Below are 18,711 nucleotides of genomic sequence, written 5' to 3'. Positions count from 1 at the left end.
AACTAATCTATCAGTTTAAGATCCTCATACTTATATTGTGACCAGGGATAAAACTTTTAAAACTAAACTACTCCCAGATAACTCACGCAACAGCATCTAGCTATTTAACCTAACCAGGTACAGAAAATACCTACAACCACGCAAAAATTAAAATTACCAGCTTTCTAATAAAACGCGGAGGATATTTTTATTTCAAAAGTTGGGGTGCTTCTGCTCATTTATAGTTTTAAATTAAAAATACAGTAAACTTTCTTCAAAAATTTTATCATTCTATATTTTCAGAATTTACATCGACTTTCTGTCTAACAAAGTTTTTCTTGATATACACATCGGGATGCAAGACATCCCGTCTCGGTTCTTGCTCCAGGACATTATCCTCTACCATTCCTGCATGAATGATCTTCCCTCTCAATCTATCGTCAAATACGTTGACGCTGGGCTCGCCGTGTTTCGAATAGTCTATTCGCCATATTGGCTGATCCCGGGAGTGGTACCCAGTCTTGCGGACGTTATTCCCGTCAGGAATTTCTACAGACATAGACAATTTCTCTTCAGAATGTCCGTATTCGTTTCTTCCATTGAACGCGTCCTTCTGTTTAACTTTGTGTGGATAAAATTTACGTATTTTTTTACGTCCATTTAAAGATACTTTTTTGCCTTTTTTCTTTTTCCTCTTCGCTTTAATCGGCGTCCAGTCGCTCTTGTGATGCTTGGGGCGGTCACCGTCTTCTGTTGGCATGTTCGCGTCATCGTCAGTGTTAATAGCCGGGAGCTGTGATAAATTATTGACATCTGTCCCTATAGTTTTATCCATAGATCTTTTTTTGTACTTAATTTGCTGTATAGACTTCTGTATCAAATGTTTTAATGTTTCGTCCTTAGTAATGATGTCACACGGAATCGTCGGGAAGTTCTTGCACAAGACATTCTGCATGAGCGCGACCACGTTGTCGCGCGCTTCGTCATGCGAAGAAAGATTCTCTTTATCTTGAAACTGTGAGACCATTTTGTGGATCAAACCGTTGTTTCGTAAGATGATGGCCCTGGACTGCATCGATATTATCGTCAATAACGTCAATTCAACCAACAGTTTCATTGCTGTTTCTGGAATTGAAGGATTCAATTTTATTATATACTTAGCTGTAGGTATGCACGTATTTATATAATTAAGAGAACAAAATTTTAGTAATAAATAAATCGGAATTAACATGTCGTCATGTTTTCGAATGGAAATACAATATTTGTATATACGTACCTAAGTAATTGTCAACACAATTGTAAACGCAAATAAATAACTGAGAAAAGATGAATTTTAGAGTCATTTTGGCCTAAAAGATCGAAGGCTCGCGTCTTACCTTGTTGGGTGGTTCGTTGTACCCATACAATTTGGACTTAGCCGCTATGAATAAAATAAAATAAATGACTGTCCCTTAGTCATGAGCAATAGCGGACGTACCTACTGTTGGGCCGGGGCTGGTGCTTCCCTTAAAACCCTTTTTTTTAAATACATACACCTTACTAAAGGTCTTTGGTACAATTGTTTATTAAGCTAGGAAACTATGTGTCCGGCCCACGTTGATTGGCCATGTTTTTAGTTATTTATTGCTTAGATGAGTGGACGAGCTCACAGCCCACCTGGTGTTAAGTGGTTACCGGAGCCCATAGACATCTACAACGTAAATGCGCCACCCACCTTGAGATATAAGTTCTAAGGTCTCAGTATAGCTATAACGGCTGCCCCACCCTTCAAACCGAAACGCATTACTGCTTCACGGCAGAAATAGGCAGGGTGGTGATATCTACCCATGCGGACTCACAAGAGGTCCTATGTTCCATGGAGAATGCTCTGAGGAATTGTTTGAGATGATCCCTTCATCTCCTTTTTATAATCGCACCTCCCGCCATCGGAGCAGAGTTCATCCATATTACCTGGAGCCACTGCGGTCATCCACCGTGCGTTTCCAGAGGTCTTTTTTGCCACTTACCATCCGGCTATGGAATGAGCTCCCCTCCACGGTGTTTCCCGAGCGCTATGAATGTCCTTCTTCAAAAGAGGCTCGTGGAGAGTATTAAGCGGTAGGCAGCGGCTTGGCTCTGTCCCTGGCATTGCTGAAGTTCATGGGCGACGGTAACCACTCACCATCAGGTGGGCCGTATGCTCGTCTGTCTACAAGGGCAATAAAAAAAAAAAGAAACCAACAGTAATATGTGGCGACTACATTTTTTATGTATTAAAGTTACGCTTCCCTGAGCATTTTACGGTAACAAAGTAAGGATGTAACAGTTTAATCAATTCCGGTGGACCTGAAGACCCGCTGTTACGTTTTCTGCTTCACGTCTCCGACGAAAACGTATGAGAAAGGGCTTCGGAACGTCAGGCTGATTAGAACCGATTGTAAGCCTCGGAATATAAACTAACATATGGAACTAGGTAACTAGTAAACAGATACATGTCTTGCATAAGAATAGTGGTTGCAGTTCTAGCAACAGTGACGTCCCTGACTGATAATGGCAGCAAGATGGCGCACATGCTCGCTCAGTATTCACGGGCATTGAAAATTACAGAAGGCTTTGTAAAAATATAATGTTTGTTACTTACTGCAACCTCCCCGTTGGAGTCGTGATTAGTGCGGTTGGGTCGACGCGGATGCTGTGGTTTTGTTTGTATAAACACCGACCGTGTTTTACATCACTTCGTCCTGTTTGAAATTAATGTTTGTATAATAAGCTGCCCGATTACAATTGTGTTGTAAAACGCTGATTCTGTCACACATGATTATGGACCACAATTATACGGTGTTTCGTTAAGATCACGAGTTTGAGTGGCAGATGAAAACTTTGATTTATTGTTTAGAAATATTGATGAAAACAATTGTATAATGTAAGCTAAAAAAAAACTGTACGTCCGTTTCACAAGAAATATGTATTTTAAATTTTCATAGCGCCATCTAGTGTTATTGTTTTGAATTGCTTAACTGATTAGAATTTATTTTGTCAAACTATGTTCACTATTCGACGATAGATGGCAATACAGTCCGATTTTAGCATCGGATATTCAAAAGTAATATTCCAAAAATTTGAAATTTAAAGTAGATAATAATAGGATATCTTGGTGCTTTTAGGCTCTTCAAGCACTTTTCAAGAGTCTAACCCACAGACACAGCCCATGGAGTTTCTCGCCGGATCTTCTCAGTGGGTTGCGTTCCCGATCCGGCGGTAGATTCTGCGAAGCACGGCTCTTGTTAGGGCTCGTGTTAGCAACATCGTCAGGTTTGAGCCCCGTGAGCTCACCTATTAGCCCGGTAACGCCGATATGGTCTCTCTAGACCATCAGCTTAGGTAGAGAAAAAAAGCAGGTTTTTTATAACACGAAGTTATTGTCAGTGAAAATCGTTCATGACAATGTGAAGTTTTAGTGTGATCACGTCAGAAATCTCATCGAAGCGGTCATAACTATTATAGATATGTTTATTCGCGTCAACGATCGCGATGGATCGCTGCACGTTAACCACTAACTTATATAGCTTATTATTATAACTACTTAGTAAGCTAAGCGGGGCGGGGTATCATTCCCCTACAACAATTTAGCACTTTGCTTTTTTTTCCCTACCTAAGCTGATAGTCTTGAGAGACTATTTCAGTGTAAACTTAACTAGTAGGTGAGCTCACGGGGCTCAAACCTGACGACGTTGCTAACACGAACCCTAGCAAGAGCAGTGCTTCGCAGAATTTACCACCGGATCGGAAATGCGATCCACTGAGAAGATCTGGCGAGAAACTCAGTGGGCTGTGTCTGAGGGTTAATTTACTGGTTAAGCCCTCCATCGCCAGCGACGGGTCGACGAGAACGATGACCGGTGCTTGAGGTACCTAAAAGCACCGTTAGTGGATCGGGAGGATCCGAAATGACATGTTTGGGGTGACGTCGACTGTTTATCATTCGGTCTACAGGATCGGGAATGAGCACTTTGCATTATTGTGGCCTCATTACGTAAGGTAGAAGAGTTACTTAATGAATCCGTTGGGGAACAGTGAGGGCTGACAAATGTGTTACTCGCATAAACCCTCGATCAATCCTGTGGGAGCCGGGCCCCCGGCCGCGACACATCGCCAGGCGCCGCTCCATCACACACGACAAGTAAAAACGACTCTACGCGTTCTGCCGGTCAGCTCTACGTTGAGGTCGGCCTAGCGTGGACATCCCTCAAACTATTTTATATTTTATAAACTTATTGTTTTTTTTTCATTGCTTATGTGGGTAGACGAGCACACAGCCCACCTGGTGTTAAGTGGTTACTGGAGTCCATGGACATCTACAAGGTAAATACGCCACCCACCTTGAGATATAAGTTCTAAGGTCTCAGTATAGATACAACGCCTACCTTACCCTTGAAGCCAAAACACATTACTGCTTCACGGCAGAAATAGGCGAGGTGGTGGTACCTACGCGCGCGGAATCACAAGATGTCCTACTACCAGTTGTTATTGTTACGTATTCTTATTAAAATACTTTCTTTTACTATTTTCAAGTTTATTTATTTAAATTAAACACACCAACAGCAATACACACAAAAAATTCAAGCTTAAAATTAACAAGAATAAAATTAAGTACCTACTGGTATGTAAGCCAGTTACAGGCACGTACAGCAATCTCTTGTAACTCACTATGACATGTTACAGCAATTTTACGAACAACGGAAAAATGTTAAATAAAAATGTTAACAGTACGACATAAGAAAAATAAAAATTTAAAAAGAAAATAATAACAAGAGTTAACTACTTAACATTCTCTCATCAATTATAAACAAAGAAACTTGGATACTAGTTGGATTCTATTTGAATACATATAATATACCTAATGATATAGAGTAGGTACTTTAGAATTAATAAACAATAAAAGACTTGATTGTGTTTTCTGTGATATAATAAAAAAAACATTTAAAGCCCTTAATCTCTTTTAAAATTAATATTAAAAATTAAACAGTAAACAGTATTAATAAGTTATACAAAACTAAACTCTCTTTTTACTGAATGACAGACACTTTTTAAAAACTAAAGAGTCTTAAATAAAAAAGGTTTTTCATTACATACATTTACTAAAGTATTATACCTAATGGTTAAATTAATTTAGCTTTGGATTGTAAAATATTTGATTCATACTTACTGTTTACGGGGACTGTGGTTTCCCTCTATTAAGATGAGATTCGTCACGTCAACTTTCACTCTGCCCCGGTGCTATTAAGTTATTAAAATAATATCTTGATGTTACTGTAAGAGGCGTATCCACGTAAGCACGCGACCGCGCGGTCAGCGCTGCTTGATGTATGCCGACAAACGACACCGCCACTCACAACTAGCCCATCGCTTACACTCAGGCGGCACGTCTGCTTGGCATTGCCGTTATTTATTACACGTACAGTTTACTTGGGTTTTGTTTTGTGAAATATCCTATACGATATAGTACAGCGAGTGGTAGATCCTCGTGGTAGGTAGTTGATCCTCGCATAACGAACCGATGAGTGGTCTAACCCTGTCAAGAGACTATTTAATCCATAGACACAGCCCGCTTAGTTTCTCGCCGGATTTCCTCAGTGGGTCGCGTTTCCGATCCGGAGGTAGATTCTGCGAAGCACTGCTCTTGCTAGGGCCAGCGTTAGCAACACTCCGGTTTGAGCCCTGTGAGCTCACCTACATGTTAGGGTGAAGCTGAAATAGTCTTTCAAGGCTATTAGCATAGGTAGGAAAGAAAATATACTCCTTTCAGATAACAGATAAACATGTGATTTATATGCGCAATGATTGGGAAACTGAGCCGTATTAACCTTGTACGGGTAGAGTCGTGGAAACACCGAGTGACAAGTTTGAATCCTGCAGGAAATAACTTATCAGACACTATACATTAACAATAGACTAAAATTTATGTGATTTATCTCAGTAGGTAGGTATCCTGTTTATTTCTGTCGCGTAGTAGTGTCACGCGTTACAATTTTAAAGGTAAAGAAACAGTTATTATTGATACTCCGACCTCACGTTTCAAGGGACGTGTGAGGTTTCCGTAACCGTTTTCCTATATTGAGGTTTTTAGTTAATTTTTATGATATCAATTGTTAAAGCACGTAGCGATCCTAGGATCGGTCCTGTAAAATATCGACGCTTGAAAGGCAAACGTGACTAAGCGACAATGCGTGAACTTTACAGTAGACTAATTTAAAGTTAAAATACCTGAAACAAAATCAATTTTAACGAATCTAGCTGTAGGATTGAAATGATTTTAATAGACCTAGAATATTTTTTTTTGCATCGAATATGGTTATTGCCTGTCATTTATGTTCAAAGCAGTTATTGTCGCTTAGTCACGTTTGCCTTTCAAGCGTCCATATGTAACATGCATTCTGAAGCGTTCGATCGGTGAAGGATGGTGGACATCCGACCTTCTGTCGCTGGCGGCGGCGCGAGTTAATGAAGAGGTAACGCCCCGGGATGTTTTGTCCAATGCGGGAAACGGAAACTGTATCACAGGGCGTCATTGGCGGAGGCGGGGCGGCTCGACAACTCGGGACTGAAGAATCACTTGTTACTCTCATTGTTTTAATAAGTTTCGTGCCTCGCCACTACAAATATAACGCGTAGGTATTTCATTTGGCAGACGGGCGGATGATCTCACGGTTCACTTGATATCCTAAAGTGATTGTCAGAGCCTCAGAGGAGACAAATATAACGGCGTCAATGACGCAGCTTCAAACTGGAGGTTTGTTATTATTATTATTAAATTAATTCATTTCCGATGTGGGAGGCTTAAATGACGTAGTACAGTATAGTATAGATATAGATATGAAGGTGAATTTTTAAGAACTATATCAAATGAAAGCTATAGATAAATATTAAAGCTATAGGTAGACACATAACAGTTTTTTTTATACGGTAGATACCTAGAGCTGTGAACTATACGAAAAGGTCAAAAAGTAAAAATTTCAAAAAATGCACAGCAGATTTTGGTTTGACAACGACGATATTGCGGTTATATTAAATAACCACAGAATACCATAGAATACAGAATTAATATGTCAGAGGAAGTCTGAAAGTGGCATATGTGACAGAGAGGTCAAGAAGCGTGAGTTTGTGATGGTATGGACTTGAGATGACACGACAATGAGGTTGGTAAGAGAGATTTAACTATAAATGTGGAAGGCTTTAGAGGCAGAGGGAAGAATAATGAATGGATTGTGTGAAAGACAATTTTTTTTTGTTTTTTTGGTTTGTTTTTATTGCCCTTGTAGGCAGACGAGAATACGGCCCACCTGATGGTGAATGGTTACCGTCGCCCATGGACTTCAGCAATGCCAGGGGCAGAGCCAAGCCGCTGCCTACCGCTTAATACTCTCCACAAGCCTCGTTTGAAGAAGGACATGTCACAGCGCTCGGGAAATAAATGTGTGTAACAATATGTGTAAGAGAGGAGTGAGAAAAGAAATGATAGAGGAGTATGGAAGGAGAAAGCACGTTGCGCCGATCCCAAATGACTTGGAGAAGGGCAGGAGAATGATGACGATGATTATCTACCATAATGTCCTGGTACAAGTCCTGACGACGCGGAGCGAATGTGTGTTGTAGTGTGGGTCGCGCTGGGGCGGGGGTCCGTAAATGACTTAATAAGATAATATCCGGGTTCCACCAGCGCGGCGCGGAGACGTTACCGGGCGCGGCTCATACTGTGTAGATCACGTCGATTTGTGGTTACCAAAGCGACCCTCTGTCTTAAAGCGTCCCGGTCTTCGCTATGATATGTCCCGCTGTGAACGAGGTTCAAAAAACATTTTCAGCGGTAGGCGACGACTCAAGCGTGTCCATGACTTTGCTGATGTCCACGAGCGCCTTAAAGATACATGATCTAAATTTACTGGTGGTAGGACCTCTTGTGAGTCCCCACGGGTAGGTACCTACCACCACCCGGCCTATTTTTGCCGTGAAGCAGTAATGCGTTTCGGTTTGAAGGGTGGGGCAGCCATTGTAACTATACTGAGATCTTAGAACTTATATCTCAAGGTGGGTGGCTTATTTACGTTGTAGATGTCTATGGGCTCCAGTAACCACTTAACACCAGGTGGGCTGTGTGCTCGTCCGTCCATCTAAGCAACAAAAAAAAACCACGAGATTTGTAAGACAATCGAAGCACACTCACGCTATAATAACAACGCTGTAGCGTTTAAAATAATCTCCGCAATCGTTTATATTATCGAGTTAAAATAAAAATATAAATCATATTCTCAATATAATTTAGAAACATTTCCTAAGCAATTTACGTTGTAAGTCCGTGTCGTTGGGGGCGCGGGGGTGGGTGGGGGACGCGCGGGGGAGGGGGCTGGTTCAGAACAGAACGATATTCAAATTGCGAACATTTCATTTTAACGCTTTGCGAAGACATTCTGCGCGCTCCCACGCCGCCGCCGCCGCCGGCCCGACTAGAGCTGGGACGTCGATGTCGATAATTGGGATATATTTATATCATTCATTTAATAAACTCTAATTTTTTATTTTTATTTTAATGTTTAAATGGGTAGCTCACAGCCCACCTGGTGTTAAGTAGTTACTGGAGCCGATAGACATCTGCAACGTAAATGCGTCACCCACCTTGAGATATAAGTTCTAAGGTCTCAAGTATAGTTACAACGGCTGCCCCACCCTTCGAACCGAAACGCATTACTGCTTCACGGCAGAAATAGGCAGGTTGGTGGTGCCTACCCGCGCGGACTCACAAGAGGTCCTACCATTAGTAAAAATAATTTTAAAAAATTTATTAAATTTGTTTATTCAACAATTCAATACAAAGTCAGGCTTACAGTTTGCACCAAAACGCCTAACTCGTTAACACAAAAATCATTACTAAAATTATTAAGTTTTATTCTTATGATAAAAATAACATTATTTTAGACAAGTATTCCTCAACGATCGGTAAACACGTTAGCATCCTGGATTTCGGACAGAAATTCGTTTAACAATGACTATCTATACCGTTGACTGGCCTTGGTTGACTGGCAGAGAGTGCCTCAAGCATTAAGCGCACCATTGTACTTTTGTGCAGAAAGTTGAATAAATATAAGTAAAAAACGTGGCTTCAATTTAAAAATCCAGATCTCCAAAATGTCTCACACATGAATAAGTTATGTAATTATGAACAAATAATGTCTGGCAAAGTGAATACCTACGTAAGAAAACTAACTTATACCGAAGTATAACAGAGCGAGTTTTTTGAAGTGAAAACTTCTTTAGAATCGTTGTGATTTCAAACCGGATGCAACGGAAAAAACGACAGGTAAGAGACACAAATACAAAAATGTGTAGGATGAAGCCAGCAAAGAATGAGACAGAAATATACATACTATTTAATACAGCGCCATCTGTGAGATTTTTTAATACTAACGTGTGTATGAAAGCTCTTGTAGTGAATTTTAATTTAGGATTATACGTGAAATTAAAATATCAATTCACAGAGGGCGCTACCTTACAATTATTTACTAATGACAAAATTTACATATACTTAAGACGTTTAGGATAATTGTATTTTAATTTTCGAAGGTTTCACTTCTACCACGTGTGAATTGCACACATTTTGTTTTTTTTTTTTATTAGAGAGTAATTAATATAAATATTTACTAACAATCACGCCACGTTAGCCGGTCCCGTGCTAAGTTCGTAAAGAACTTATGTTACAGGTACCAGATAACGGAAATAAATGTAAGATTTTTATGATACACATACGTATATTTAATATACATCCATAACCCTGGAAAATACATTTATATTTATCATACAAATATCTTCCCTTGGCGGGATTCGAACCCGCGACCCCCTTGTGTAGTGACCATGTCACTTACCACTACACCAGACGGCCGTTAACTATTTCATTACATTACAGTAATTAATTCATTACATTCATCGTTAAAAACGTAATTTAACTAATAATATACCTACAGGTGAACGAAGTTAGCACCAGAACTATGGTTGGTTGTCCAATTACAATTGCTATGTTACACTAATGTCAGTAGACAAGCGTGTGTAATGGCGCTTTAAAAGATACATCCGATAATGCACCTAACAATGTGGAGACACAGTACATATTTATTTAAACTTATTCCTTAAAACTAAAGACATGAGAATCGATATCCTAAAAGCTGAATACTGGTGGTAGGACATCTTGTGTGAGTGAGGTAGGTACCACCACCCTGCCTATTTCTGCCGTGAAGCAGTAATGCGTTTCGGTTTGAAGGGCGGGGCAGCCGTTGTAACTATACTGAGACCTTAGCACTTATATCTCAAGGTGGGTGATGCATTTACGTTGTAGATGTCTATAGGCTCCAGTAACCACTTAACACCAGGTGGGCTGTGAGCTCGTCCAGCCATCAAAGCAAGAAAAAAAAATTCATTACCGGAAGCGAAGCCGCGTGTAAATCCTAGAACGGACACTCTTGGGTCTGGTCCAGCTGGGTCCCTGGCTGGCTGGTTGGGTGCCGCTATCGACAACGCTACTCCGGTCTCTATGCCCAAGTTGAGACGTTTACGAAATGTTCACATTTCGCGAGTTGATCGTTCCGCTGCGGAATTCTCATTTAAGGAGGCCCTCCCCCCCTCCCGCCCCGCGTCCCCCCTCCCCACCCCCCCTCTACACCTGTGCAAATTACCTTTACGTATTATCTATAGCTTTGAGTAAAGTTATTAAGTTCTGCACACGTGTATTGTGTCATTTTGAAAAGTTTTTTTTTGTTTATTGCTGAGATAGTTGGACGAGCTTACGGCCCACACGGTGTTCAGTGGTCAACGGAGCCCGTGGACATCAACAGCATAAATGGCATTATCTACTTTGAGACATTAGTTCTAAGTTTCAGTTTTATACTACGGTTGCTCCGCCCTTCAAAGCAAGCTGCTTAAATTAATAACTAAATGATTAAGACAATATATATCTGATAGTTCATACAAAATATACTTATAGCGATCAATATTGTATGTTAAGATAAAATATTATAGTATCTTCGCCGTGTGTGACGCACTTTACTGTTTCACAGCAGAAATAGGCAGAGTGATAGTATCTATCACAACGCTGTAAGGGTTCGGTTCTGATGAAGTATAAGCTCTTCAACAGATGAGTGCTGTAAGGAGCTATTCGAGACGATCCCACCATCTCCTTTACACTCCACACTACTGTGGGTTATCTCCTGCGTTACACCCATTCGACCGGTGGGAATGTCCACACACGTGCATAGATACATGGATACACTACGCGAATATAAATTAAGAATCAAACTAACAGAGATCCTTATTTTTAAATTAAAAATATTACATTAATTAAGAACATTTTATTGGTGGTAGGACCTCTTGTGAGTCCGCGCGGGTGGGTACCACCACATTGCCTATTTCTGCCGTGAAGCAGTAATGCGTTTCGGTTTGAAGGGTGGGGCAGCCGTTGTGACTATACTGAGACCTTAGAACTATATCTCAAGGTGTGTGGCGCATTTACGTTGTAGATGTCTATGGGCTCCAGTAACCACTTAACATCAGGTGGGCTGTGAGCTCGTCCACACAGCTATGCAATAAAAAAAAAATAAAAAAATCTCAAGTGGGTATCGAATTTATGTCGTAAATATCTATGGGCTCCAGTGACCACTTAACATTAGGTCTGCCGTGAGCTCGTCCACCCATCTAACAATAAAAAAAAAATATTTTACCGATCTATCACAATCGGGAACAATTTCCGATATTCGGTTATCGGTCTCAATAATTACCGACGTCACAGCCACCCCTCCCCCGACCCGTCCCACGCCCCCTCCCGTCCCGCACCCGCTTCTTCTCATTGTAATTTAAATCGAGTTCGGTTCGTTCTACGAGTAAATTCAAATATTTCAATTCGAACGCACCTCTCTCTGTGTACGATGTTCGAATTTCAATTTTAGAATCAAGATGGCGCCCTCTGAGAGACGACCAAAATAATTACAACGTTATTAAAAAAATAGCATATTATGTAATTGTATTAAAAAAGCGTTTTTAATAACAACGAAAAATAAATAACTTTATTTCCTACCAATTTCTTTAGTAAAGTTGATACGTTGAACAGTGAAACTGATTTTCATAGACATGCACACAGATATGCAACAAGCGTACCTAATTGCAGAAGATGTTCCTTTACTCGGGTACGCTTATCGTGATTATAAATTTGTAAAACCCATTGTGATCAGTCGAACAAGCAAGAACAAACTAATAAGGACGTGAGCATACAACACACAGAACGAGCGTATTCAAATATGTCGCCTGCGCCACAAGAGGACAACAGCGACGTGGGCAGAGCTGTATCGACTCGATCTCATTATGGTACAATCATCGCACAATACAAACAAAAACCCAACTTTCCTATTGAAAACGAATCCACAAACGCTTACAACAAAACATAATTGTGTTTTTGTGCTTCATTCAATATAGCTTTTGTTCGAACAAAGAGAGCTTCTCAAAAAAGTCACCTTTATAAATTAAGTTTCAGCATCGGAACGGGCCAATGGCGGGCGGAGGCGGGGACGGGCGGCCGCGCCATTGGCGCTCTCGACGCTCGCATTTTACAACATTTTATATAACCTGCCGATACAACATATACAGTTAACAGTATAGTGCGAGCGGGACGGCACGAGGCGCAAGTGTGACACAGTGTGTCGTGTTCTCGCGCCGTCCCTGTCTGCCCCGCCGCCGCAACTGTTCCACAACTGTGGCGATGAAGCAACAGTGTTGGTTACAGCTCGGGCGTGCGTCGTCGCCGCGACACGACTGTAGCGAGCGAGCGAGGCCGCGCGAAACGACATAACATTCGAAATTCAAAAAAATAGCATTTCAATAATCATCCGTTATTCAAAATAAGCAGCTTAATAATGTCGACGCTTGAACTGCTTTTTTTGGTTCATAGTTACAAGTTTTGAGATTTGTAATTTATTTATTAGAAGATATCAAGTTATTGACTTTAATTATAATGGAAATGTCACTTCCGAACGGTGTAGACGTGTCTCAGTTGGTGCAGCATCCCGTGCTCGCCGCCCTGCCGCCCTTCTTCCTGAGAGCGTCCGAAAGATATCAGGTGAGGCAATTTTAATATTAATACCTGATACATCGAGTATCGACACATAAATAGCAAATCGAAATAATAATTAATTGTAACTTTTTCATTCTGCTGATACTGATCAGGATAATAGAGTGAAGTTATAAAAGTGCCGGTCCTAATTGTCAAGTTGATCTGTCGTCTTGAAACCGATGAAAATGGCGTTCAAAGATTAGATACGTTGCATACAAACAGACATAGGCATAAACCGATCTAAGCGCGTGTTAATATAAGACACTAAGTACCTACATATCTATAGCTATGGCTGACAATGTTTTGATAAAATAAAAACTAAATTACATGCCTGTGAACTACACGATCAGACAATAAGACGAATTTAGGTTTAAATCTTCTGAATTAGATTAGTCTTCAAAGCGAAGATGTACGTTCGAAGGTTGCTCAATAATATGTATCAATGACTGCCACTTGGTCTATGGATTCAGATCTATTTAAAGACTCTGTTCATGGATTTATTAATACAAGGTGTGATTACTGCTATCGGTACTACGGTAGGTACTGCGTAGGTATCGTTCAATCTTAAAGGTATTGAGCATCGGAAGATAAGTAAATTCCAAATATTTGAGTCATAGAGCTTAAATATAATTGTATTTGAAGTCATAAGAACTACCTACTTTAGTTTTGATTTAGAATGTTTCTATTTATGATGGAGGTGTAGAGAAGTGTCGCTGCGGTTGAGAACAGTTGCGGACTCATAGAGACTGTCACCGCCACTCATATTGAAACTTGAGGTCGAATTCTGAATCGGGATCGGCTATCTATTCATATTATCATATTATTTATTATTATTATTTTTATAAAGCTGAAGAGTTTGTTTGCTTGAACGCGCTAATCTCAGGAAGTACTGGTTCAATTTGAAAAATTCTTTCAGTATTAGATAGCACATTTATTGGGGATATAGGCTATAGGCTATATAACATCACGCTAAGATAAGAGCACCATTAAAGAATTCAAAAATATTTTCTTTCTACGTAAATGAAGTGGGGGTAAAATTTAGCGTTATGCCAAAGTAACTATTCCACGCGGACGAAGTCGCGGGCAAAAGTTAGTCTATTCATATACACAGTTTTCACGGATTAAGAGGCAGACATAGGCAAGTCGGGTGTGTCTATCCGTGCACGCGCACAGATCTGTAGTATTTACTATTTCCTCTGTTGTCCGGGACACTCTCAGATAATCGCGATTGTTGCTGTTTCAAAAAAAAATCTGATAGTTTTTTTATAGAGCCCATAGACCATGACTGCCGTTACTTTGAGACGTGCGCTTGTAGTCTCAATCGTCTCAAATTTAAAATCATAGCTGCTTCGGAGAACTGTCCACTCTCCAGTGATTGCTTTAATCGCCTCACGACATCCCTCCTGGTAGTCTTTGTGTGAGATCCTCGGCGGTCGATAACCCGATCGATGGATACAATTTCAAGGCGTTTACAGAACCAGCTATTCCCTTTCATCATCTAAACGTTATACAAATAAATTACATACCCGATCCTGTAGACCGAATGGTAAACAGTCGACGTCGCCCAAAACAAGTCATTACGGAATCTCCCGATCCATTAACGGTGCTTTTAGGTACCACAAGCACCGGTCACCGTCTTCATCGAACCCATCGCTTGCGACGAAGGGCTCGACGAGCGAATTAACCCACAGTCACAGCCCACTGAGTTTCTCGCCGGATCTTCTCAGTGGGTCGCGTTTCCGATCCGGTGGTAGATTCTGCGAAGCACGGCTCTTGTTAGGGCCAGTGTTAGCAACACTCCGGCTTGAGCCCCGTGAGCTCACCTACTAGTTAAGGTTACGCTGAAATAGCCTCTCAAGGCTATCAGCTTAGGTAGGAAAAAAAATACAAATATTTGGTACGTGTTATTCTACACGTGATCTCACACTCCACCCTATCCATAGGTTGTTATGAAAGTGCAACAAAACTCCTGTGAGTTTGTGAAATCTATACATATAAATAAAATTGGACTGTCTGATTGTAATATTAAAATAATCACTTTTTACTGCATACATATGAATATACGGTACATACACCGAAATAACATTTTTTACAATTTATGTCGGTCTATCTGTTTGTTCCGGCTAATCTCTGGAACGGCTTGACCGATTTTGACGGGACTTTCACTGATAGGTAGCGCATGATATAGGAGTAACTTAGGCTACTTTTTTAGACTAGCTTCGCCTCGCGGCGTCACCCGCGTTACGACAATAACAGCGGGTAACATCGCGGGACTCGGCTATCGATAATAAAATTTAATGTTTCCGAAGCGAAGCGAGTACGGGTCGCTAGTAAAAAATAAAGAATATCAAATAACGTTTCCGTTCAGAAAAACGCAACTGTGTTACAATAACTGCTATTTATGTTAATAGCTGCTATTGTTAAATGCTTAAATAGCATGTTATTTGTTAACGCCCCGGCCATCGCGACGTTGCTGTTGCGTGTTAAGTCTGATTTAACATTTATGATTTGTTGGTGATATTATAATTATAGTCTAACGTATACAGGGGACAGTAATAATACAAGCAGCGGATCTAGGAAATGTATAATTATAGGTGACGCGAAATAAGGAAGTAAACTTGGAGTGTACATTAGCGAATTAGATTTCCGAAGGATAATTTTAGCATAGCCACTGTGGATTTGCGATAATTAGAATTTCAGAGAAATTCAAAATTAACAAAATCAAAGTGTAGACTTTTGAAGGCGTAGTTCTTTAGTGTATTTTTCGAATTCGTGTCTGAATTAAATAAAAATTCGATACAATTTCTTTAATACGTACCTACCTATCTATTAAAGTCAAGTCGGTAGTTGGCGGTTATTTGCATGAGCCTACCAGGCTCTCCACAGACCGGGAGAAGTGGCGATTGCTGGTGAGGTACCGTAAAATGGGGCGATTAGGGACAAATTCCAACTTTATGAGCAATTTTAAGGTAGTTGTTGATGTATATAATGCTATATCAGGATCAAAATGATTCGAGTCTTGGGGGCATCTTTGTTATCTAATTTAAAATTATGCAACTAGCATTCCAGTTTAAGCAAAAAATGCAAAAATAGGTGTAATCCCTATTTACCCGAAAATTGCGGTTAATTGGGACGAAATGAGAAATTTCCTAGGGTTTGCACTACTTTTATTTTTATATATAGTTTTAATTAATTTATTCATTTAGTTGCACCAACAAAGTGATCATCAATAAAAAAAATTGAAAAACTGACAAAAGTACATGGCAGACATCACCTCAATTATAGGTGCAATCGACAGTGCTGATATTTCTATCTGGGTTAAGAGATTAGGTGTGTCGGTTATTCCATGGATTAATCAGATGAATACCCCCACTCTGAACAAATATTAAATATTTTATTATGTATTACTTAGACATTTTTGTCCACCTTGAGATTTTATTGATCTTGTTACATGTCTCTGCAAAATCGACTTACTTATATTAAATTGCTTATCTATTTCAAATAAAGACTTATTCCCAATTTCGCTTCGAATAAACCAGATTTTTACCAACAAATTTAAAAAATATTGTTATAACTACATAGACAACCCTACAAACCTGTACCTATTTATACTTAGGTCGTTTCCATTTCACGTATTTTCATCCCAATTGACCCCTTTTTCGTTGCTATTTGTACCTAAGACGTCCCCAATATCCCCAAAAACAACAGATTTTTACATGTATTTTTATTTAATCAAATACATTAAAACCAATAACAACTGAGACTTACCTTTAATATATATGCTGGTTCAAACACTAAATAACGTTTATAAATCATAGTCGTCTTCTATTATTATCAAATAAATAAAAGAGAGCAAAGTTTCTAGCACTAAAATAATGACCACCACAGGAAGTTAATTTGAAACGCGATTTTTTATAAGTTAGCAGCTATTATCATGCATATTCAGAGTTGTTTTGTGAACTTTCAACATTCTACTATTAAACTACAAAAAATGGAAGATTTTGCAAAGAATATAAAACTTATATTGAGCGTCGAAAGATTTTCCCGGTTTTTTCCCGATTCGCCTGTCAATCCCTAATCGCCCCATTTTACCGGTACATAACAACTGCGCAAAGCAATGATTTTTACTGGTGGTGACCTGTTGTGAGTCCGCACGGGTAGGTACGACCACCCTGCCTATTTCTGCCGTGAAGCAGTAATGCGTTTCGGTTTGAAGGGTGGGGCAGCCGTTTTAACTATACTGAGACCTTTAAACTTATCTATATCCCAAGGTGGGTGGCGCATTTACGTTGTAGATGTCTAAGGGCTCCAGTAACTACTTAACACCAGGTGGACTGTGAGCTCGTCCACCCGTCTAAGCAATAAAAAAAAGAAAACCTATTGACTGAAGACCACGACCGGTCTGACAACAGTGTTACGAAAAATAATCTATTCGAGTGAATTATTAGTTGAGTGCAACTTAGTCCATTGTTTTCGCGGAGGTCTTATTTGTGTTTTTTCCATAACTTTTCACTGGCAACCTAGAGAGCTATTCCAGCTATGCCCTGACGGGTAGGTAAGCTCACGGGCTCAATCTGAGAGATTTTGCCAACACGAGCCCTAGCAAAAGCAGTGCTTCGCAGGATCTACCGCCGGATCGGAAACGCGACCCACTGAGAAGATATGACGAGAAACTCAGTGGGCTGTGTCTTTGGGTGCTTGAAGGGCCCAAAGCACCGAGAATGACGGCGGTTTTACGTTGCCCCGTCGCCTGGGTTGGATAGGGTTTCGTTTCAATACTGTGCTAATTACTGTTAATTTTTCTGTGTAATCTTTACAAAGTAACTTATAAAATTTATTAGCTTAATCAATGATTTTAGCGTAGTCAGTGTGGAGAACGTTGGTATATCTTATGTGATTTGACTTACGGGATCAATAGTAAATACTTAGGACTCGAGCAGAAGGAAATGGTTTTTTGAGTTTCATTGGAACTGTAGGATTTAAGTTCGCGAGGAGCTTCTGTAGGTACTGTTGGGACCAGTTGTGTCCTAAGGTTTTTTACGGCCCACCTGATGGTGAGTGGTTACCGTTGTCCATGGACGTCAACAATGTCAGGGGCAGAGCCTGTCACCATCAGCTGCTCTAGATTGTGACCCTCATTACGAGCAATATATCCGAAGAATTCCAGCACCCACAAAGGCATATAGTTGAAAGTCTAGTTTTGATATTAAGCTCTCTCAGAGTAGACACGTTGGTGCGAAAGGCGGTCCATGGAATCTGTAACACTTTTTTCCAGCTCCAAATTTCAAAGGCGTCTATTTGGTCTCTGTCGGCCTTCTTGAGTATCCAGGTCTCCGCTCTATAACTGAATATGGAGAAAACTAGCGAACTCGCCAATTTGTTTTTAGTTTTTCGCGTGATGTTATCTAAGCTAATAGCTGTTAGCTAATAAGCTGTATTAATAACAATATCGACGCTTGAAAGGCAAACGTGACTAAGCGACAATACGTGAACTTTACAGTAGACTAATTTAAAGTTCAAATACCTGAAAAAAAAATCTATTTTGACGAATCTAGCTGTAGGATTGAAATGATTTTAATAGACCTAGAAATAATAATAATTATTTATTTATT

At 40.0% G+C, this 18,711-nt stretch overlaps 2 protein-coding genes across 3 annotated transcripts in view; one reads left to right on the top strand and one right to left on the bottom strand.

Moving 5' to 3' along the window:
• Window positions 1-248: 248 nt before the first annotated feature.
• Window positions 249-2,740, bottom strand: LOC114246850 (uncharacterized). Its single transcript, XM_089739077.1, has 2 exons — window positions 2,600-2,740; window positions 249-1,104 (listed from the first exon to the last, which is right to left on the bottom strand). Exon 2 carries the CDS (start codon window positions 1,094-1,096, stop codon window positions 266-268), a length of 831 nt encoding a protein of 276 aa, XP_089595203.1. The 5' UTR covers window positions 1,097-1,104; window positions 2,600-2,740; the 3' UTR covers window positions 249-265.
• Window positions 2,741-12,424: 9,684 nt separating this feature from the next.
• The window catches only part of dmrt99B (doublesex-Mab related 99B), a 48,985-nt gene continuing 42,698 nt past the window's right edge, over window positions 12,425-18,711 (top strand). The window contains exon 1 of one of the 2 annotated variants that reach the window (XM_028179601.2): window positions 12,425-13,105. In XM_028179601.2, coding sequence (XP_028035402.2) covers window positions 13,001-13,105 — 105 coding nt within the window. In that variant the 5' untranslated portion in view covers window positions 12,425-13,000. The remainder of the gene's footprint in view (window positions 13,106-18,711) is intronic. The other variant, XM_089739131.1, reaches the window with a different exon arrangement.

This window comes from Bombyx mandarina, chromosome 28 (genome assembly GCF_030267445.1).
Source record: "Bombyx mandarina strain Sakado chromosome 28, ASM3026744v2".
NCBI classification, from domain to species: domain Eukaryota; kingdom Metazoa; phylum Arthropoda; class Insecta; order Lepidoptera; family Bombycidae; genus Bombyx; species Bombyx mandarina.
This window is presented reverse-complemented; position numbering and strand designations above follow the sequence as displayed.